At 47.6% G+C, this 23,162-nt stretch overlaps 5 protein-coding genes across 5 annotated transcripts; 2 read left to right on the top strand and 3 right to left on the bottom strand.

Moving 5' to 3' along the window:
• Positions 1-892: 892 nt before the first annotated feature.
• On the top strand, positions 893-2,258 carry GL218_03111 (3-keto-steroid reductase; the record flags this gene model as incomplete). Its single annotated transcript, XM_033579657.1, has 3 exons — positions 893-963; positions 1,035-1,651; positions 1,744-2,258. 3 exons carry the CDS (start codon positions 893-895, stop codon positions 2,256-2,258), a joined length of 1,203 nt encoding a protein of 400 aa, XP_033436932.1.
• A 1,071-nt stretch (positions 2,259-3,329) lies between these two features.
• On the bottom strand, positions 3,330-7,634 carry GL218_03110 (Major facilitator superfamily domain-containing protein 7; the record flags this gene model as incomplete). The annotated part of the gene is made up of 7 exons (XM_033579656.1): positions 3,330-3,869; positions 3,934-4,395; positions 4,704-5,136; positions 6,917-6,965; positions 7,076-7,189; positions 7,321-7,411; positions 7,554-7,634. The coding sequence occupies 7 exons, from the start codon at positions 7,632-7,634 to the stop codon at positions 3,330-3,332; spliced, it is 1,770 nt and encodes a 589-aa protein (XP_033436933.1).
• An 806-nt stretch (positions 7,635-8,440) lies between these two features.
• Positions 8,441-9,276, bottom strand: GL218_03109 (uncharacterized protein; the record flags this gene model as incomplete). The annotated part of the gene is made up of 2 exons (XM_033579655.1): positions 8,441-8,956; positions 9,019-9,276. The coding sequence occupies 2 exons, from the start codon at positions 9,274-9,276 to the stop codon at positions 8,441-8,443; spliced, it is 774 nt and encodes a 257-aa protein (XP_033436166.1).
• Positions 9,277-13,702: 4,426 nt separating this feature from the next.
• Positions 13,703-16,209, bottom strand: GL218_03108 (GTPase-binding protein rid1; the record flags this gene model as incomplete). The annotated part of the gene is made up of 3 exons (XM_033579654.1): positions 13,703-14,666; positions 14,728-15,447; positions 15,491-16,209. 3 exons carry the CDS (start codon positions 16,207-16,209, stop codon positions 13,703-13,705), a joined length of 2,403 nt encoding a protein of 800 aa, XP_033436165.1.
• A 605-nt stretch (positions 16,210-16,814) lies between these two features.
• On the top strand, positions 16,815-23,069 carry GL218_03107 (Sorting nexin-12; the record flags this gene model as incomplete). Its single annotated transcript, XM_033579653.1, has 3 exons — positions 16,815-16,948; positions 19,319-22,954; positions 23,009-23,069. The coding sequence occupies 3 exons, from the start codon at positions 16,815-16,817 to the stop codon at positions 23,067-23,069; spliced, it is 3,831 nt and encodes a 1,276-aa protein (XP_033436172.1).
• Between the last annotated feature and the right edge of the window lie 93 nt (positions 23,070-23,162).

The following is a 23,162-nucleotide window of genomic DNA, read 5'->3' as shown; positions in this document are numbered from 1 at the left end:
GATATTTTTATGTATATACATGCCTATGTAATAAACTAAAACTTTTTATAGTAGCTGTCAAATCGGAAATAGTAGGGCGGGCTAGACCTGTCTTAAAACAACGCAGATAATTTCTTAGGCTAGGCACGTGTAAGTATATAAGTATAGTTATATAAGCAATTCGATCTAGTATGCGCGCCTAGGCATTTGACCTGCCGAGGTCGATATTACGTTTATTTTCACATACGGTATTGCAGCGGTTCGTTGCTCCGTACGTGCAGCATTTGTTAATACATATGTTTTATTACTTTATATTTATGACCAATTAATAAACTCCTATGTAAGATTGAAACATGCTTTAGGTAAGCTTGTTGGTGTTACACACCTGAGATAGGTACATATTACATACTTGAAGCATCTATGTAAATGACGTACAGACTTAGCTTACTGTGTACCACCACATCCGAACCTTCTACAATCATTAAATTTCCATGCACCATCCCGTTTTAATAATTACCCCAAAAACTTGGAACGAACATCGTAGAATGAACTGACGATTTCTAAAATGGAATCATGTGCTCGGAAGCACAATTCAAGCACACTCGCATTTGCGATGTTACGCTACGGGACTCCACTTGATCCCGAACGCCCATCGCTCCACCTTCGTTAATCTAGTACATACCTAACCTAGATTTCTCCCGTTTTGACCGCCTTAATTCATCTAGGTACGAATATACTGCCTAATATTTGCATGTCGCACCGCGTGTCGGTAGGGGGGGAGACAAGTTAAATCACCCAATTTCTACCTCATATTGCATACAATTATACCTTTGCGCCGGGTTACTAATACCTTACCGACTCTACTTACCTAGCTTGGGGGAAAAAGGGTATTAATCCGAGTACCTAGCCGACGATGGCGTCTCCACCGTGGGCAGGGGCTGCGAGTCACGAACAGTTCTTCGTCCTGCTCACTGGAGCTAATAGGTATGCGCTTCCTTATGCCACGTGGGAATTAACACCCGGGAGTACTGTATCTTAGACGAAGGACTATGTAGTGGCGTCGGTCTTGGTACCGGTCAGCGAATAATCGACGAGTTCCTCGCTTCACGATCCTTATCCTCGCATCTTATTCTTATACCTACAACACGCTCCGTTTCCAAGTCTCGCGATACCATCCTCTCCCTACGCGCTCACTTGAAGAAGACGGCCAAGACTTCACAACAGCTTCGGTCGCGAGCAGGCCACGACTACGATCCTCAGACCGCTATCTCTCGAGTCCACATCCTCAGTATTCAGGTCGATTTATGCGACCTTCGTTCAATATATGGTGCAGCGAAGCAGTTGGTGCACGGCACAGTAAGCGATCCGACTGGCTTAGTTAAAGATGTGAAGATACCCCGTCTCGATGTCGCACTTTTCAATGCGGGCATTGGCGGCTGGTCTGGCTTAGATTGGATCTTATTTGCAAAGCAATTCCTCCAAGTTGGGCTCGTGCAATGCTGTACGTTCCCTGTCTTCAAGAAGGCTCTGCCTGCTGCTACGCTCGACCAGAAGAAGCTACTTGGAGACTCGGCCGCCAATCTGAAGACGCCACCGCCTGAACTGGCTGAGGTCTTCTGCGCCAATGTCTTTGGACATTATATCCTAGCACACGAACTGTTACCACTACTGAGTCGCTCGCAACCAAACGAACCGCGAGGCCGAGTTATCTGGACAAGTACAATAGACGCCGGCCCCGAACACCTCAGCTTCGACGATTTCCAGGCACGGCAGTACAAGCCCCCATACGCAGCAAGCGCATAACTGACCTCCTCTGCCTAACTGAGGATCTCCCCACCGTACAAAAGGTATCCTCCCCATACTTCTCCTCCCCCGCCACAGCCGATAAGCCCATAAAACCGCGCTTTTACCTCTTCCACCCCGGTGTAGTCTGCACGCCGCTTTTCCCGCTTAGCTGGCTTCTGTACTGGGCCTACTACGCTGCCATGTATCTCGCGCGCTGGTTCGGCTCCCCCTGGCACCCCGTGGAACCATACCTAGGCGCCTGCGCATCGACCTGGCTCGCGCTCGCAGACCAGGACTCCCTCGACGAGCTGAACGCCGAACGTGTCAAGTGGGGTACCTGCGCGACGCGGTCAGGCCGTGTCATGCCCAAGAAAGCAGAGGTCGACGGCTGGGGCTGGGAAGGCGTAATTGAGAACGCGAGACGCTTAAACGCGACCCTACTCCCGGGGCCCTGCACAAGCTTCGGGGCCGTAGGTGGGACGCCGAGGACTTGACGGAGGAGAAGAGAGAGGAGTTTGAGGAGGACGGCCGCAAGTGCTGGGCTGAGCTCGAGAGGCTAAGGATTTCTTGGGAGGCGGCTCTTGGGGAGGGGAAGTAGACTGGTAGAGCAGTATGTATGTTGCTATAAGAGTCTTGTGGCGTGTCTTAATGAAGGGGATGGCGTGTCTAACTGCTTACCTATGGGTATCGTATTATATATATATACCCCGAGCCTAGGCTAGAAAACTATTTATAATAATTACTTAGTATGGCGTTTATATTACCTTAACATGTCTCCCTAATATACCTATATATATTTATATATCTACAGTCGCACTTAAACATATATACAATGCACATCTCTCATAGCCTGATATTTTACTCAAATGAGTTATAGCAAATACATTTAATTCGCACTACGGGTATAGATACAGCAATAACACTTACTACTATTACTACTAGTTACTAATAAAAGCATACGCATGAAGACAAGGGTATCATCCCCCCTCTTCCTCCCCGTCTTCCCGCGTTCATAGCTCCGCGGGCAAAATAGACTGGCTGACTAACAGACAGAACCGTGTAGTGCGGCGAAACAGCCTAGAACCCGACTGCCTCGCTAAGGCCGGGGCGGAGAAAGATGATATAGTAAGAAAAGTAGGGTAAGAGCAGAAAGAAACCGCGTCCACGTCCGTGATCCGTCCCAAGGTTGATTATCCTATCCGGGTATTGCCGTTAAGTAAGTACCCAACCGCCTACCGACCTACCGGACATTAGATCTTCCTACCCATCCATCTATCCATCCATCTAACCGTAAAAACATCCGATCCCGTCCAAACCATCATGACGCATCGTGGCTATCGTATCACGCAGGACTATCGTTCACAGCTTGCGTGCTACCACTACTCCCACTTCCCATACGTCTAATAGCCAGGTTCTCCTTGCGTCCAAGAGACCCAACGCCATAACCGGGATGACGGCCACCAGGGAGACAACCGCCGTGAACACAAGCGCATTGAACATATGGAACGGCGGATCTGCCGTCCGCCCCGCCTTGAGGGCGTCGCTGATGATGATGAAGATACCGCCTACAACTGGCCGCCAGCCCAGGCGATCGTAGACGTGATCTCGGGACTCATCGGGTGGCCCAGCTCGCAAAGGAACTCGAGGGCGACGGGCAGTAGGGAGAAACTCGAGGCGCCGAGGATGGAGAGCACGACGTATGGGCCGGCTAAGTCGCGGGTGCCTGGCATCCATATGAAAGCAAGGTAAGACAGTGCGATAAGCGGGACGGCGACCTTGATGGCGAGTAGGAAGGCCTTTGTGCGGTCGAGGATAGGGCTGGAGATGGCGGCGGCAACTAGTCCGACGACGATGAGCAGGGCGCCGGCGATACCGGCTTCGTCCGATGAGAAGCCGTAGGGCATCATGATCTGATTGAGCAGCGTAGAGATGCTGTTGAAGAAACCGACGTAGATAGAGTACGGGATCAGGACCTGCCAGATCTCGACAGATTTCAGGAGTTGCAGCGAGGAGCGAAAGGAGGCTTTAGGTGTGGAGCACCATGAGCCGGGGGGAGTGGGAGGCTCTGCTGGGATGAAGAAGGATGGGAGAGCAGCTACGGAGGACTAAGGTGGGGGGGACTTGGTTAGTACAACAGTATAAGATAGATTATATAAGAGAGAAGCATACGATGATAGCGACGTAGAGCACGGCGTTAGAGATATCAGCCGGTCCCGTAACCATGAACGGCACAATAAGTTGTCCGAGTGCGGCGCCGAAGGGATTCGCCAGACTGGCCAAAGCGGTAGCGGCAACACGGCCTCTATCCGTGAACCACATATCGGAGTACCGCGTGGGGGCACTTAGCACGAACGGCTGGGCCAATCCGGTCAAGATCTGGCCGAACATGACAACCCCGTAATTACCCCCATCGCGGGAGTAAGAGCCGGCGTAGCGGATCCAGTTACCGACGAGGATCAGCACCGCCGCGGCAATGATAGACGGCTTCGGACCCCAGTGAAGGGTGTAGATGGTGACCGGAAAGATGACGACGAAGGCGAACAGAAAGCCCGTCGAGTACCAGTTGATGGCCGACTCGGTCGTGCTGTAGTAAGTAGCGGCATTTTGTGAGACCGGGGAGAAAGTCAGCCACTAGGATGATATTATAGATGGTCAGTGAAGATTCACGGCATATACTAATTAGGTGGTGGGTATGACAGAAAAAGAATAGGTAACAATGATGTTGTGATACGGCATCTTGCCAAGCCAAGGCTGTGGTATGGGAAAGAGACGAATAGTGAAGAGGTTAGATAACTACCGATTGGTAGATCTTGTAGCCCCCAATTTCTAAGAGAATATATATATATATATATCTCTCTCTCCCCTTGCGGCGTACAAGCTACTCTTAGGTTGTTGCAATGGATCTAGTCCGTTGAGACGAAAATAATGCGATAACTTACGTCCCAACTGACGATGATATTGAGCAGTGTTAGCTGCAAGAGGCCAAACCACCGTCGCTTATACACCTTATACGTGACGCTATCGCCATTCTCGATCGAAGCGTTATCCGTGTCGCGCGGCAGTCCCGCAGCGATGCGCGCCGCGGTAGCTTCGTCGTCGTCGTCGTCCGTCGAGTTCGAAGCGAGCCGTAGATGACCGCCCTTAGTACGGGATGACTTGCTAGATGAATCGGTACCGATAGGGTTGAGGGTGTACTCGTCGCGGGCCTTCTTAACGGCTTCGTCGTCGAATATAGCTGGCGTTGTAACTGTAACGACAGCCGCTTCCGAAGATGGTTTGCGACTGCTACTGCGCGAGACATTGTGCGCGCTTCTTCCAGGCTCCTTCCTTGCGTTTTCCGTCCTGCGGCGCTTCTTGGTGGCTTGCTTAAGGCTGGACTAGGTAACCTTAAAGTTCCAGGTTACTTAATACAATTAATATTTTTTTTTGATTCGTCTAGGTTAGCCGAATCTTGTCGTACATACGCCCCGCGTCGATCTTTTCAAGTTCAGCTCAGCTGACTTGTTATGTGTGTAAAAGCGAATATCGCAACACCTTTTTGGAGTATCCCGACCTTAAGGAGACATCAAGTTCGCATTGTGGAGGGGACGTTATTTGAAATGGAGTAAGGAAGGGATAAGATAAGAAATGAAGGTAGTTTAACGAGAGGCAAGGGTGTACCACCATAACACCTTGGTGGTCTAGATTTGGACAATAACCCGCACTACCTATTACTTTTTGGAGAATCTTAGATATCCCGACTCGTCCTGCGCATGGTATGTACCAATCTCATAGTAACCCCAACGAATTGTACAACAGCCGGCAGTTTTTAATAGTAATCAAGTATTACGAGGCTCGTCAGGGGATACATAGGATACATAGGATACCAGGATACATAGCTTGATCGAAAGTTGTTATCGTTGAGCTAGATACAAAAGACCCTAGGTTAAGTTAAACCAGTCGCTACGTAATAAGTGGGATTGCGAATATATGTCCCGATTCTGTCAAGATCCTATTAAACTAGAAGCCCACTAAACGTTCGGTTCTATCGCTAGCAAGGAAAGGTGCACGCGTCTAAAGCAAGGCAGTAGCGAAGTAGCAGTAGTAGGGTTTCAATGTTTCAGCTACAACTTAAATGTCTCTAAACGGCCTTCTCTAGAGCTGTAATTGGTTGATAGACTGGGGGGGACCTACCATATCTAGTCCACATCCCCGTGTAACGCAGCCTTAACTCTCTTCAAGTCTCCAAGAATTTATGCTTTAGGTGTTGTACCCTACATAAAATTGTACGTGTAGCCCATTTGTAAGTAACCACACATCCGTACATAATCGGTCCATTTTTTGACATCTGATAACTATGTTTGTTTCGGTTATTCTTTTTTTTTTCTTGCAAGATGTTCTTATGTGATTCGGCTGCATATTAGTTATGGATCATATGCAACACGCTTGAAAGGGGTTATAATACTTCTTAAATACCGAAACAAAATTTATGAAGCAAACTTAAACTCAAACGCCCTATAGTATCGTTATCCAAGTATCTGGGAATTAAGGTAAAACCTTATAAACCTAATATCTCTATATACAGTTCTAAGTTATATTAAGGACTGGTGTTTCTAAGATATACCTACATTTGTCATTTCTCATATTTACATAGTTAATATATTATTACAACTAAGAGTTCTTGGTAGTAGTTAATGTAATTTCCTATATCTCATCATACGATGTTGATAAATTGTAAGGGTAAATAAGTGACCGAGTATCTAATAAGACAGTGCTTGTAAGTAAGTGGCTCAAGTACCTCATCAGCAAGTATAATCTTCATACACTCTCACTTGATGCTCTAAGTTGTATTAATAAGCAAGCGTCTCAATATGAACGGGAAATCAGATCTGTTTGAATAATTGAGGAACAGAGATCTATTCATGTGAATGCCGTGTATGGTACATAGGACAGGTGGTTTAAGATCCCCCGGCTGCATGTCATCCGCTTTGAGCCGCAAATCGTGTTACAGGGCCACCACCGTTCGACCATCTGACCGGAGTCAGACAACGATAGCCGGCTTGCCCCCGACCGAAAAACCTTCCAGCACATGCTTCTAGGTATTCTATAGATATATCGTGCCTGATGCCGGGGATTCTCGGGGCTGGTTTGCGTTGATTATTTGAGGGTAGACCAGAGCTTGGGAGCTGCGCATTGGCTAGCGCAGTGCGCGAGGTGGAAGACTAGAGAGAGAAGACTTGTGTCAGTTTATAGTCCGTGAAATAAATAAATTTCTCAAAAATATTCTTCCTGGTGCAGTCATAGCTCGGGTCGGTGCGGAGGGAATCCTTACATTCTTCGACACAGTCCTCACCGGCCTCTCCGTCATCCGAGGCATTTGTTACACGCTCGACGCATTCGTCAAAGTGGTGCTTAGCTGGTGCGCACTGCTTGGAATTCTTGCAATCTATATATGACTGTCAACAAATATCTCATCGTACAGTGTGGCTAGTGTGTTCGGGACAATAATGCTTGCGCATTGAAGCCGCCTCGAGTACAAGATGTCGTATGTGTTGGTGACGTGGGGGTGTGACGAACCTTCTTCGAGCTGTTCCTTCGGGTCCTTGGGCTCGTCGTCATCCTCTTCTTCTTCCTCCTCCTCCTCGGCCTGCTCCTCCTCTTGGGGTTCCTATGGAACTATCAGTTACTTTCTGTTACGGACGAAGGTATACGAGAAAGCCCGAAGTCGCAACGACGTAGGTACTAAGCGCTCATAGAAGCCGGTGGAATCCCGGTTTGGAGCTTTTTTTCTCGATGGGGAAAAATCATACCTCAGCTGGAGCTTCGGCTTCGGCGGTGGTCCATGGCTTGGCCGCCTCGACGAGGTCGGCAATAGTGTCCCAGATACCCATTGTGCTCGAAACGGTTGTCGGGCAGTTGCAATGCCTTATTTTCGGGGATGAACGTAGGTTGATGATGAAATGCAGTCTCCAAGGAACGTTGACAACCGAGAAAAATAGAGCATCGCCAATTGAGGCTTTTTGATTGGCTGCGGCTTAGAGTTATTATCACGTGATACTCGACCGATCTATCGGCGCTCTAAGCCGGAGGTACGTACCAATAGATAGGTACCAATTAAATTCACGTAGAAGTAACGATATGGGTTATAGAAATATTTGCATTGTATAGGTATTAATCTAAGATACTTTATGTTCAAGTTGCATTTATATATCTTAATAGGTATGTATCTAGATGTGCACCAAGTAATTTGTACGGGTCGGTATCCTCCTAAACATCGATTTAAATGTTTAGGGGCTACTTCATATAGAGACCACCGGTTATAAAACCTCGTCGGGAGGGCATAATTCTGCGCATAAGCTACCTCAGTCATGTACTGGAGACACAAGCCTTATCCTCTACCTGAGTGGCTGCAAGCATAAATATCAACTCCTTTCTCTCCTGGTTTCCTCCACAGAGTCAGCTTCGTGATAACCCAGTATACGAATGCACCAACAGGATAGGATTCAGATCAATATTTGGTATGCAACCACGCAGAGAGCGGCCGCACTAACATACCGAAAGCAATGTCTTTATTTGCGAGGGTATCACATTCTTTTCATATCGGCTTAGATAAACGACCCTCTATCAGGAGTCTCTAAGCAATCGAATTTATCGACAGCATAAAAGTCCTAGGACAACTAGTAGGTCAAACATGTTGTCATTGTCTTTCTGCTTCCTCCCGCATACGCTCGTCGAAACGCATGTTGACCGCCTGTGCCTGAGCCTCGTCGTAGTTTGGTGGGGGTTCGTCTGGAGTTTGCTGGTGGGCCTGCTGTTCCCGAGCTGCTTCATCCGCTCGTCGAACTACCTCGGTTGCTTGGCTAGGGTTACTACCACCCTGAGGGGCGCTATATTCTGGTAATTGCTCGTCGTGGACGGTTTGGGCCCAGTTGCTCTGGCCCGACTCTTCTGCGATTTGCGCCGCGTGGTGTAGGCGCGCTTTAAGTTCCACGAACTTGGACTCAAATTCGCTAGAACCACCATCCTTGAACGTCAATCTTACATTGACTCTCGGAAACTCCGGAGAGATATTGCCATCAGGGACCGGGCGCACATTGGCCTCCCAGTACCAAGGCCCGATCCATGACGAACACATACGACTATCCTGGCACCCTAGTATTTTGGATGAAAAGGACTTGAACTGATCTGTAGGCTTGGAAGGTAGGTAGATCAACTGAGATGAACGTTAATATAACGTTTAATTCATATGTTGTAACGTATAGCATTATTACTTACTCTTTGATTCGTTATGTACGCCGTTCCACTCTCACTCTTAATATTAAGGGGAGGGACGTCGGTTGGCTGATTCGGTGCGGTTATGCTCAGAGCTATCCGTCCTCTTGTCCTATGTAGAATAGTCTCGTGCGGCAGCGGCTCTATCTCTCCGATCCGAGATAGCATAACCCAGCTGGCTTCTAAGTTAGTGTCCTCCTCACCCCGGCTACTCTGACTAAGGATGTATGACGCATGCTGGTCGTGAAGGCCGTAATCCATTATGACGATGAGATAGGTAAGAGACGGACGGTGCAAATTGGACCGGCGGAAGGAAGAGCAATGCTCTCAGGGAGAATAGAGATGGATATCACATCCTAAAAACCGTGGAATAGTCGTGGATGGGGGAGCAGGGAAGGGGGAGGGCTGAGGGCTAGTTGGGGCTCAGGTCGACGGGAATTACAATTATTACATAGGTAAGAAGAGGCTCATACATACTTTATTGACATTTTGGGCAAATTTGAAGGTGGTCAGCTTTCGGGTCCTGCGCACAAGTCCTAGTAGGCACCAACCGAACTCCTGGGATTCGTCGGTACAACGAAAACGGGTAGGGTTCCAACGATTCTGGTCTTAGGAATTGCAGGAATTGCAGGAACTGGCTCGGTGGGTTCTGGCTTTGCTGGGCTGGCAAGCTGGTCTCGGACCGGCACGATTTGCAGGAAGTTTGATGGAGATGTTGATATTGGTAAATGTGGGCCAACTAACACGGTAGCCCGCTGGAACTTGCCCTGCCGTAACCGGTACTAGGACGGCGCACGCCTGACAAGGCACTGCAAGGACTGCAAGGACTGCAAGGACTCGCAGATGTGGAGTTGCGCTTGGTAGTGTAGCCTTTTAGTGTGGGCGGCGAGATTGATATTGAATAAACGGCGGAGCAATTGGGGCAATAGGGACAATTCCTCGAATTCAGCTGCAAGGTGCAAACCGGGTTACCCGTTCGATGACTTCGATGACTTCGATGACTTACTATACTATACTATGTACGGAATACTCTTGCGACGCTTATGTCAATGTCAAAGGGTCCATTCCCCATGGGAAATGCCGAAGTTAACCTGAAACCCCACGATTCAATTTGATATGTCGACAAGGGACTTGTTTCTTGATTCACAATAGAGAAACGTAGTGTAATGACGAAGGGATGAACGTGGTAAGGAATACGTGATGTATGGTATGGTACAACTTAGGTAGGTAAGGCAGGCGAACGTAGGCAAAACTTCAAAAAAAAAAAGGCTCTAGACCAGGGATGGATAGGGATAGATATGCGTGCCAAGCCGCTGCCAAGGTATGATTGAAAAAACCCTTAGGCAAGGAGCTAAGAATGGAATTCACTAACCAAACTTAGCAGGTGGTGACGATGTTGATTTGAACCTTGGGTACATGGATCGACCGCTAACTGCAGGTGCAGAAGCATGTACCAGCATTTGATAAGATTGATTAGTTATGGTAACACAAGGTTGTGTAAGAGGTAAGAGGGGTAAGTTGAAAAAAAAAAAAAAAAGCAAGTGACGGCATAAGCCAATTAGCGATTAGAGGTTATGTTGTATACCTACATAAAGTATATACTCGGTGGATTCCGTTTCCATAATTGGTTCCCAAAAACTAACATGATCTTTCACATGTTTCGATAGTTATACTATATAAACATTTTTTATCGTCCAGGTATAGCTATAATGTATACGCACACTTACGATGGGTACATAAAACAATCGGTCAAATCAAGGTCAACTACCTTTTATGCATAAACACCTTACGCCATCTCTCATAAAATAAAATATACTGCCTAGGTTAGGTACCTAATGTATGGTGCATTAACTAGCAGAAAATAGTATTTCCAATAGGGAAAGAAAAATAGGTTTAAACCTATCAGGAAAGCTCGGGTTTAGCTTGGCAAGAGTTAGCTGATTACGTAAATGACTCTAAGTTAGGAACTACCTAACCCAGGAGATTTTATTTTAGGGTTTATGTGTAATAAAAGTAGGTTAACCTAGTTATTATCATTATTATCATTATTATTCAGCCCCTCGAGATCCTCCTAACTTATTCTACCCATCCAGGCAACCCAATACAATATCACTAGCTCTTACGCACCCATGAAAATAGCCTACTACTTATTATATACAATTACGCAAGTTACATCGCGAACAGGGTCCTCGGACTAATATTGTTGACCCGAGACCCGAGGCTTCAATAGATAATACTCCTCATTTCGCTCTTCATCTTCACCGGTCACCAACTTTGGCTTGGTTCAATGCATACATCAACAAATATGTGACGAAGTTGGAGTTTTAGGAACTTGATCGTCGTCGTCATCACTGGCTCCCATTACTGGCTCCCATTACTGGCTCCCTCGTCTCGTGCCTTATCAAGGTTGCACGTTTTCTTCAACAACCCCAGGATCATGACAATGTCATCTTGACGTTGATCTAGGATCTTCTAGTTTTACCTACTGTTACTTGGTTTCTAGTTTCTCTTTTTCTATTGGTTCCCATGCTTATTTTCCAGGGTCCTTGTTCTCCGTGGTCTCTGCCGACCAACCGGTTAACTACCACCTTCTTGAGCTTAAAACTCTTCTGTTGACATACATGGTTCCTCGCATAACGCTTTATTGGTTATGAGTCCCGCGTCCATGGCCAGCCTCCCGAGTTACGGCCATATCTCCGAGCCTATTAAAACTAGTGGACTGACCCAAGCCGAATATTCCTGCAGTGGCCATCACTTCGCGGACCTGGGGACGAAGGCCTGTCTGTTAGTGGGTCGGTCAAGTCGCCAGACTGCATCAGGCCCCTCATGATATCTTCGGAGAGCATTCTATTCCCCGGTTCGCATATTTTCCAGCACCATTTTACTGGAGAAATTACCTCTTCTATTGCACTGTCATTCTGCAGGATCTACCCTCTTCCTGTCGGTGTGTTATGATTGGCTCACCCTTAACTGCGGCTCCGCAGCAAAAAAACGACCTGTCATATTTTATAGAGGCCACTTGACGCAACGTCTCGCTAGCATTAGACGCTTCCAACTATGGACCAACCAGAGACCAACCAGAGACCAGACAGATAGAGACAGATTGAGAGACTATTCTTATGGAGAGTTACGTTACGTTAATTACATCTAGATACTGTTGGCCTCGATTCCGCGATTCCGGGGTGAAATCCTTCACGGAGAGTAATGTCGTTGCGAAGGTTTACTGAATCGAACTTGCTCTTCTAGGTCGGGTTAGTATGCACTGCAGATCACTGGTCTGGGCAATCTCTCTCCCTGAACCAAACTTCTCTTGGGTACATAAGTGTCATTCAGTTATGTTGGCCTATCGTGAAGCCTGTCGACGACGGCTTAAACCACGTCAGTCGGCGGATACAATAGGGGCAGAACGCACGAGCTTCTTGAAGATCTTTGCTGGTGAACAGCATTACAATTACACAGCACAAGTCTAGAACGCTTCCTAACGCTTCCTCGGCGTATTAGGATTCGACTAGGCGAAAACGACATCATCCCTATCACATCGCTGTATCTCTGCGGCGGCTAATACTTGCAGGCTGAATTATATCACATTTCATAACATAAGTATCCATGTGATGTAGCAGCTTGGTAGAACACCCCGAACTGATGCAGATCAACTTTCTAGGCCTCTGGCATTAATTAGCCAGCGTTACGAAGCTGACCGTATGTCGGGCCCTCCGGCAGATGAAGAAGCACGCGACATGGTTGTGCAAAATTTACGCCCAGCTCAGAGCAGTAACCTACCATATCCACTTTGAGACTAGATGAAGCGAAGCGTATGTCTTGTACGCTGCCGATGGCGGTCAAGCCTGGACGGAATAGTCGTTTCAAGCTGCCATTACTAACAGACTAGCTGAGCTTGGCTTTCCGAACTATTTCGAGTGCCGCTATCGCTTGGATTCCCCCTTGCCATAGGATATACAATATAGGACGGTGGATTTGGGGGCGTTAGATAATTAAAGATTGTTCCGAGTATAGATCGCCTGGGTTCTTCTAATGGCTACACGGTCTCAACTGTCCTCAACGCGGCTTATGCATCTCTAGTTGACTGACATATCCCCCAGCCGTGCTCGAATGTCTATACTAAACCCTCACCGCCCCTATGTTTGAGAGGTGGCCCCTTAAACGGCCTTAAACACCCGATTCGACCACCTAAATCACTGATCCTACTCAGCAGCTAACAGGTGCGTCAGCCACGTAAACGGCAAGGGAGCACGAGATCGTACGAGTCGCGGCAATCAAGCATAGAACACGGCACAGACGACAAGGCTTCTCCAAAGTCATTTGATTCATTGAGCTGTGCCTTAGTCATAAGCGTCATGATCATTCAATCTACCGCGTACCGCGTGTGAATAGCCGTGTGTCCAACCGGACTTCATTACCAAGTGATGAGGAAAGATGGAAACCCAATATCATGAGGCATGACAACGAAAAAAAAAACCCGCGAATAAAACACCCCTGAGACCCAATGAAGAAACTCCAAATACAGTACATTGACATGAATACCGCCATCCAGCTCTGCGTAAGACTCCTAGCCAAGACAATGTGTTGTTAGCACTATGATTTTCCAACACGAGCCGTCCTCTATTATTTTCTCCAAAGGATCGTCGGTGCTGTTGGCCCCTTAGCTCTGCAACCAGGTTTTTCGAAGCTACGAGAGCCAGTTCTCGCTTGACCGTCCTGCGGGAGTAGCCGCGCTACGTGCAGCGTCGGAGCCAAGATTGAACTTTGGCATGTCGATCCGTGGCGGCGCCTCCTCCTTTTTCTTACCTTTATTCCCACCGCCTCCCGCCTGGTTCTTGCGCGGGCTTTTGGGCTCGGCAGGCGGTCCATAGCGCACGCCTCGCACGTCCCAAGCATCTTCGGCCGCGGCGGCCACCCAAGTCCGTAACCCGTCATGCACGCCCGGGTAGAATTTCTCTTTGCAAAGGCGCAAGCTGCCCCCCATGCAGCGCTCCCAGCCCGAGATGTTAAATAGGCTGCGCAGAGCGTTACGCTCCTCTGCTGTTGGGGTGCAGGCAATAATTGCGTTCATGAGGTCGAGATGCGAAGCTAGATAGTTTGTGGCATCCCACTCTACGCCGCCGACGTAGGGGGCGGCGGGGACCGGGGGCCTCTCTTGCGGGAAATGCGTCTGCATGTAGGTAGCGCTGTCGATTCCGGACGGGCCAGCCCTTTCTCTGGCTTCCTTTTCTTGCGGCAGGTAGACTACATTCAGGTGGTGCAGAAATATCCAGAATACTTCTTTCGTAACACCAACGGCCTCCTTGCACCATACGCGGTAGGGGCGTTCTCGGTGCATTTCGAGGACGAAACCGATTGGTCGTTCTGCTTCCTTTGGCTCTGGGTCGCGTAGATGGCCAAGTACGGTCTTGGCGCGGACGGGACGGTCAGAGGGTGCGGCAGATTGTATGTAAGTGAATAACACAGAGGTGATGATATTACGAGTGGTAAACTCGCTTGGGCCCTTCTTCTCGGGGTCAAAGAGCATACGTAGTAGGGCCGGGAACAGCGTTGCTTGGATCGAATTGAGGTACTGCAGTGCGAGGGCTGTAGTGCACAGCGCCTTGAGGCAGAGGAGATTTTCATGCAGAAGAGCATCTTCGTGTTCCTCTCTGTTTCAGAATTAGCATTATTGTCCAGTCAAAATAAAAAGTGGTAGTATATTCAACATACCTCCACTCGACCTCCATGATGCGATGCAGCAACGCCACGATCTCCTGCATCCCGCCCTGTCGTATGAATTCTTCAGTCCATGCCACCGTCTCGTTGCGCAGCAGCAGACGCAGCTTGTGCAGCTTGCCAACCTCCACCGACTGTGGCTTCTGGACCTTACGCAGGTAGGCGACGAAGTCTACGGGGCCCTGCTGCGACTTTACCTTGGAGAAGATGCCGCCGCCGGTACCCGACCCAGCGGAACAAGGCCGCTCGCTTGCAACACTGTCCGTGGACCGACTGCGAAAGTGCCGTCCTATGGAACCCTCGCCCTTCTGCTTTTTGGGAGAAGACGTCCCCGACTTCTTGCCCCGCGATAATGTAAAGCTCCGGCCTCGAGATTTCTTCGTCTTGCGGTTCTCATTCGCCTGCGCGACGCTGATGCTTGAGTCGCTACCGTGGCTCTCGGGCCGAGTGCCATGCAGGCCGCGACTCTCAGCCCAGTCTTGCCTTATGAATTCCATCTTGATGGTATCTGCTAGGTTGCGCATCTTGTACCTCTGGTGCTCGGGAATATTTCGTCGGTCTAGCATGGCCTCGAGGTGCTTGTCAATATCCTTGGGGTCGAGTACAGGCTCGACAGGCCCGGCCGAGGTGGGCCTGCTTTGCGACCCGGAGCCGCCGGTGAACAGCCTGAGACCGCGCTGTATCTTAGACGGCGAGGTCTTGCCGCTGCTCCCGCTGTTCCGCATGTCAGGGGACTGGATGAAGTGGTGCGTGATACGATTTGGGTCGTTCTTTTCCGGCGCGGGTGCTCGACCCGCCGCTCTTCGAGGAGGGGTAGCTAGGGACGTCCAGGCTGTGAGTATTCTTCGCGCAATCCTGCTCATTCTGCTTCTCTAGAGCGCCGCTCGAGAACTGAGCGTAGATCGGAGGTCGCTGAGGTGTCTCATAGGGAGGGTGATTCTCTTTGTTCTTCTTGAAACGCATCTCGTCTTCGGTAACTGTTGCTTGCAGATTCTTCGTGCTCTTGGGGCGACTTAGGAAGCCTACGAGGTTCGTAGCGGACTTTGTTTTCTTGGGTTTGCCTTCGTTCTGCTTGGCTAGCTTAGCTAGTTTCTCTGCCTCCTTTGTAGTCATTGGTTTCGCTGATACTGTATTGTAGCTCTTCTTGGTTGGGGATGGTGGAGCGCTCGGTAGCTCGTACTGCTTGGGTGGTGATCGAGGAACAATGCTAATTTGATTCTGCTGGATCTCGCCGAGGGCGGCCGGTCGAGAGAAATTTGGAAATCCACCTATCTCTTGTCTGGATGAGGATGATTCTGGAATATAATTTGGTGGAATTAACTCGGTAGGTGGTAGGGGAGAGCCATCGGAATTGTTTCTTCTATGAATCCAAGTTTTGAGAATATTGCCTTTGGATTTAGAGCGCTGATGCTGTTGCGGTCGTCCTGCACTAGGACCAATGTTTGCTGAAACATGATACTCGTTGATTGATGCCATAATGCCTGATTAATACAATGCTCGTCGTCTAGAGTGACGACAGAGCAAATATTTAGAAGCAAAGCAAATATGTTGTAACTAAGATAGATAAAGCGTTGATTGTTGCCATGCGTCGTGTGAAGCTGAAAGTGATGTTTATGATGAGAACGCGTTCAATGGCAAAGCCTGTTTTTTTAACGGGCAGCCAGTTTGAACTTTCCTCATCTGACAGCTACAGGCGCCGAGATGAGGCTAAGATTTAATATAAACTTCAACGTTTGAATCTGACGTTGTGGCATCGATTAAAAGAGTATTGTATGCATGGAGCCTTTGTTTAAGTTCTGTCTCGCCGCCCTTTTCTTACCTGATTTGGGGGTTGGTTGCTGCAGCAACCGGATCGCTAGGCGTACATTACGAGGTAAAAAGGAGTGCTTATCTCTCTTATCGCCTATTCTACCCCACCAGCTGTTTCCTCGTTTCTTCAGCTGGAACCCCACTTCGTCAGCTTTGACGTTACACCCGCTGGGCATTTCTTTTTTATTAAACATTTATTTTCGCGATTGGGATTTAAAAGAAACTACTACGAATTGTCGCATTACCTCTATTAAGCAATCAATATCGTCGCCATGACTGGACCTCCGAATAAAAAGCAAAAGCGGCAAGATTACCGCCAAGCGCTAAAAGAAAATGGCACGACAAATATGCCCAAGAAGAAGTTCTATCGCCAGCGCGCACATGCGAATCCCTTCTCAGACCATAGGTTAAAATAGTATGCATATCGCCTCTTTTATGTCGCTTGTTAAGGATCAATATTTATCAATTATAGCCCAGTTAAACCCGAAGCCATGGATTGGTCTACCTTCTTTCCAGCATTTACCGAAGCAAAACATCGTCTCCAAACAAACTCACGAAAGATGTTGAAGTTGTAGACATAGGTTGCGGTTTTGGTGGTCTACTTGTAGCTTTGTCGCCTGTAATGCCAGATACCTTACTCGTAGGTATGGAGATCCGATCGCAAGTAGCAGAATTCGTCCAAGATCGAATCAAAGCCCTCCGCGCAAAGGACACCGAGGAGAAATCATACCAGAACATTGCTTGCCTGAGAGCAAACACGATGAAATTCCTACCCAACTTCTTTCGAAAGGGCCAATTATCGAAGCTATTCATTTGTTTCCCCGATCCACATTTCAAACAGCGCAAACACAAGGCTCGAATCGTATCTACTACCCTTAATTCCGAATATGCATACGCCCTTAGACCGGGTGGAATTGTGTATACCATTACGGATGTGGAGAATCTTCACGAGTGGATGGTACAACATTTTGAGGCCCACCCTTCGTTTGAGGAGTGTCCGAAGAGGAGCAAGATGCCGATCCGTGCGTAGAAGTGATGAGGACAGAAACCGAGGAAGGGAAGAAGGTCGAGAGAAATAAGGGGCAGAAATTCGTTGCCTTGTTTCGGCGCATGGAAGATCCTGAATGGTGACCACTGCTACGACTACAAATTATATGACAATATGACTAGAATATTCGTTCCAGGTTAAGAGGAAGCAAGATGGAGACCTAGTCTCGTAAAAAGCTCACGCAGCCATGTACTGCATTGGAATATAAAGATACCCGGTGATGACTATCCTGTGAAGATTCAGAACTTACTCTCTTTTTGTAACTTGACTGATGAAATATAAGGAGCCTTTTGTTGCTTCGTTTCGAGAAACAAGCCTATCATTGAGAAGAATTTGGTTATTCAATGACAATCGCGTCTCATGGATGGGGCATCATTCCAATATTGATACCTACCTAGGTACATGTACCTAGGGAGGTACCTTACCTCTGTACGGATTACTGTAGGTACCTAGGTACCTAAGGTACATACCTTACCGTCTTGCTATGGGTTGACATAACTGTATATATATATTCGGCTCATTTATCCTAAACTGTACATATACTGTTTATTACAATATACCGCTCAAATTATTTACGTATCCCTATTTTTACCATTCATTAGTTGAATAGTATTGGTACGGCTCCCCCGCCGCACGTGCCAATATTTTTAAACGTATATGTGATAGAACCATATCCATACCGTTCAATTGAATAAGCGGTATAAATATCGTTCAATCAGAATGAGCGGTTCAAAAAATTGAACCGTTCAGGGATTTGAACCATTCAGGGATATAAACCGACCAATCAAATAAGCCGTATACTTACAGCTTAATATATATATGATATATAATAGATTCAATTGAATAAAAATAGACCTACCAATTAAATAGACCTAATCAAATAGACCTAATCAAATAGATTCAATTGATTTAGTATGTGTGGTCTTGTATGTGGCCTTGTATGTGGTATGTGGTGTGTGCGCACCTGCCCTGTTAAATACATATATACCACACTAAGAATACCATGTACGTGCGCGTAACGTGACTACTTATATTGATTGGTCTATTTGAATGATGTCCGTGACTTAACCAATTGAAAAATGAAACCTGTGACATTGTGACTGTAATATTTAAGTAAAAAATAATATGCAACATGTAAAAATAAAAAGTACAGCCTCATATAATTAGTATGGCAGCACCATACAATTAGTATGAGGCTGTACCTCCCTTTTGTTACATATGCCTATACACCATATGAACCGCTCGAAATTTTGAACCGTTCAGATTTTGAGCGGTTCAGCCATAATGAGCCGTACTTATACAGTATAAACACGGCTCATTATATAAGCGGCTCATTTCGGTTTAGCGTTCATCTTTTAAAATGTTTATAATTTTTTGAACTACTCAATTAGGTTTAATGGTTCAAAATTCCAACTGCAACTTTTCCATATAAGTATTAGTGCGGTTCAATTTTTTGGATAGTATATATACAGTATATATACCGTTTGGTAGACCCCCCTATAGACGCTAAGGTAATGTACGTAAATTCCAGACATGACCCGTGCTTCCACTTGCACCGCATTCCTAAGGTACCCCATAGTATGGTAGGTACCTTACCTAATGCGCCGGAACTTACTGCAACTTCAATCGATAAGCAGCTCTTGGCCTCCAAATCACCGTCATTTATGATTCCCACGATACCACATATACTTGTCACCCCACGGACAAGTCATGACGCCAATTTTAAAGCCGCCGCAAACTGAGTATGGCCCTTAAGGGGAGAGATGTTGGTTATGCTGGCGTCGTTTGCTTCATCGCATGGGGTTATGCCACAAGCTGGTTTCCTCCCATTCGATGGATGGGATATGCCTTCGTCAGCGGCGTCGTTGTAACCCTTCTAACCTGTCTCCTCTTACTTTTCACCTCCCGGGGTTCAACATATAGTCAACGAAATAGAACTTCACGACCCAATGCAGTCATCTTTTCAGGTCCCGCCTCTTGGCACAAAGAGACTACCGCCTTACGAATTCGACAAACGTATCTTAAAGACCCCCTATATGCCGAATCTCCCGCCATATCTAACGCCTTAGACGATTTGCTCGATCTAATTATACGAGATTTTGTCAAATCATGGTATTCGCACATAAGTAAAAACCCGACATTCGCGAACGAGGTGGACAAGACTATAAGGCATGCGCTAGCTAGCATTAGAGACCGTCTCTTCGAGACAGATTTAGTGGAAGTAGTAACGAGTAGGATTGTCCCAATATTAACGGCTCACTTTCGCGACTTCTACGATGCGGAGAGGGCTGTTCGCGGCCGTAAGTTGAATCGTGATGTTACGGAATCTGAAGAGTTGGACTTGGCTATTGCCGCAAAGTATAATGACGGCAAATTACATACAGCCGTGTCTTTGGCATACTCGGATACAAAGCTACTACAGCAAGATTACCTACGGAATATAGTTACCAAGGTCCTACCAAGAGTACTATCTAATAACATGGTTGACAGCCGGGTTGTGTTTAACATCGTTCGCGAAATTGTCGCCTGTACTGTCTTATTCCCTACCTTGCAGCTTCTATCCGAGCCTGATACCTGGAACCAGGTAATGGAAAATTATGGTCGAAGCATGCTGCAAGACCGATCGACAGTTCGTAAGCTTCGCGCGGCCTTGGATGCGCATGCGTCGCCGGCACCAAAGAGTTCTAGACCGGTAGCTTTCCCGCGATTAGCTTCGGGGGATAGCGAGCGTCGGTTTGAAAAATTCATCCGCACGATCCGCAAACTTAACAATTTGTCTGACGCGAGACGTTTTCGAAGCGAAGTAGCAAGCCAGCTGAAGAGAGATTCCCAATACTCGGGACAGGATCCGATCTACCTCCGTCGGTTAGAAATGGGCAAACGACTCTTAGATCAGAGGGTCCATCAATTAGCTGCGGGTGGTGACGGACGGCACATACCCCTATCGAGCACTCCACCGCCAAATATAGGGTCTTCAAGGCTTGAGAACGCGTCTTTAGTTGAAATCCTGCGTGACACGTCCGGTCTTTCTTATTTTATGGAGTATATGGATAGACAAGGCTTAATGCCCCTTGTACAATTCTGGCTAGTGGTAGATGGTTTACGAAACCCTTTGGAAGACGATGGGCCCGACGACGAGCAACTGCCTTCGACTCTGAGCCCCTGGACCGAATCCGATCGTACAGATATCGCCCAAATTGATCAGGCCTATTTATCTAAAAAGGAGCTCAAGGTCCCAGCTAGCTCGCGTCGCGTTATTCGCGAATTTCTTGACGCTGGAAAAGCAGCCTCCCCGGCACAGTACTACAAGGCACGCCGGGCTGTCTTACGGGCTCAAAGTGCCGTACTCGAGGACATGCAGTCCAAACATCTCGATGCGTTCAAGAAGTCTGAGATATTCTATAAAGCTTTAGCATCGGAAGAGGCATCGAAGAATATCCCTTTGGCACAACAGTCTCATGCAGGGCCAGCTACAGGTCCACCACCACTTCGCGCTTCGCAATCATATGGGTTGAAACCCGCGCCTGTAGCAAAGCTTAATCCGAAGATAAACACGTCCAACGGTCAAGTTAGACGAGGCCTATCTACCACAGACCTAAAAACTATCGCTACCAATGTTAACCATAGCCCAGATTCCTCAACGGGTCATCGGCGATCATTCGATGATAGTGCAACTTCGCCATTATTTGGTGATGATGATCTGGATGATGATCCGATGGCAGACTCGGTGATGAGTCTTGATCAGGAACTATTGAGACCCGTCCCAGACACCCAGGTGGTCCAAGCGGTAGAGGAAGCACTCAATAACATCATGGAAGACGATCGACCTCAAACTGCAGAAGACCTTCGCGAGTCGCTATTTGGGAATGATGACGGAGCTTCAAGCATATTCTCAGCCCAAGATAATGGTTCAGCTAGGGGCTCACTGGACCAACAACATCCAATACAATCTGGGAAAGAAGTCGAAAAGCCTAGCTTAGCATCTCTCGGGCTTGTTAGTGCGGCATCCAGAATTGGGGTGTTCATAGACGATGACCTTTTCGCAGATGAGGATAAGTTCTTGTCAGACGAGCAGGAAGATCATAACGAAGGTGAAACCGGCAACGTCGAAGATGAAGTGCACGAAGCTGCCCCTGGAGACCTGGGCCTTGCGGAGGCTATTGCGGCCCTTACCAACGATATTGAACGACTTGCTGCTCAGGAGGCCGTCATAGAATCACTAACGAAGAAGGCGGAATTAACTAATAATACAGCAGAATTACGCATCTTACGAAAGTCAAAAGCGAGCCTGCAGAGGGAACTCCGACGAAAGGAACTACAGCGACAACAGTATGTAATTCAAGAGAGCGATAATAGTCTGTACGGGCGTGCATCGATCAAGATCAAGGCCATCCAAGTGGGGCGAGAGGAAGACGGAAAGGAATTCGCTTTATACGTCATTGAGGTAAAGAGGAACGCGGGAGAGAAGATGCCAGCAGCCACTTGGATTGTGACAAGAAGATACAGCGAATTCCACGAGCTTCATCAGAAACTACGAGACAGGTATCCCTCGGTACGGAACTTGGAGTTCCCGAGACGGAGGATGGTCTTGAAACTTCAAAGCGACTTTCTTCGCAAGCGGCGTGATGGGTTAGAGCGGTACTTAAGTGAACTCCTTCTCTTGCCAGATGTATGTCGTAGTAGAGATCTACGGGCCTTTCTGTCCCAAAGCGTCATCACTCAGGGGGAGGACCTAATGAACCGCGAGGATAAAAAGGACATGATTACGCGTCTATACGACTCCGTTGCTGATGGCATGGAGGATATCTTAGGAAATATACCCGTCCTAGATCAGCTCTCAACTGCGGGGCAGAATCTAATTGCGGCGGCTACAAGCCAGATGAGCACGATGCCACTTAGCGTCAACGAGGATGCCATAACGGCTGCCGAAGCTGAAGCTGAATTGAATGCCTTTGAGAATAAAGAGCTCGAACCTTTCATCAAACCAATCTGCGACGTATTTCTCGAAGTCTTTGGGCTTAATCGAGGTAATAATTGGCTTCGTGGCCGAGCTGTTGTCGTTGTGTTACACCAGATGCTTGGAGGTACCATTGAACGAAAAGTACGAGACAATTTCAAGGTATTGGTTCAAGAAGACGCTATCCTTAAATATATCGATCTCCTACGGAACAGCATGTGGCCCGATGGACAGCTTAATAGAAATAAACAGCCTAGAACATCGTCAGAGAAAGCACGAACTCGAAGAGAAGCAAGTTTGATGCTAGCTACTCTCGTTCCAGATTTGGCTGGGAACGTGGTCGGACGGCTCAACGCCCAAGCCGCGAGTCGCAGGATGTTTGCAACGCTCAATAACTCGAGGTTGAAGTACGTAATACTATCCGTCTATAAACGTGTTATAATGCTAATGAACAATTATAGCTCGCATTTGGTTTTCACGATTATGGATGAACTGATTGATGTTCTATTTAATGAAGCTTAATCCTTTTAAGTAGGCATTTCTTCTACACAGCACAGCACAGCATAGCATCGGCGTTTGGACCAGTCGAGTTTAGGATGGTTTCGAGGCGCGAGT

This window comes from Daldinia childiae (assembly GCF_008694065.1).
Source record: "Daldinia childiae strain JS-1345 chromosome Unknown Scaffold3, whole genome shotgun sequence".
NCBI lineage: Eukaryota > Fungi > Ascomycota > Sordariomycetes > Xylariales > Hypoxylaceae > Daldinia > Daldinia childiae.
The sequence above is the reverse complement of the archived record's forward strand: the minus strand, read 5'-3'. Positions and strand labels throughout refer to the sequence as shown.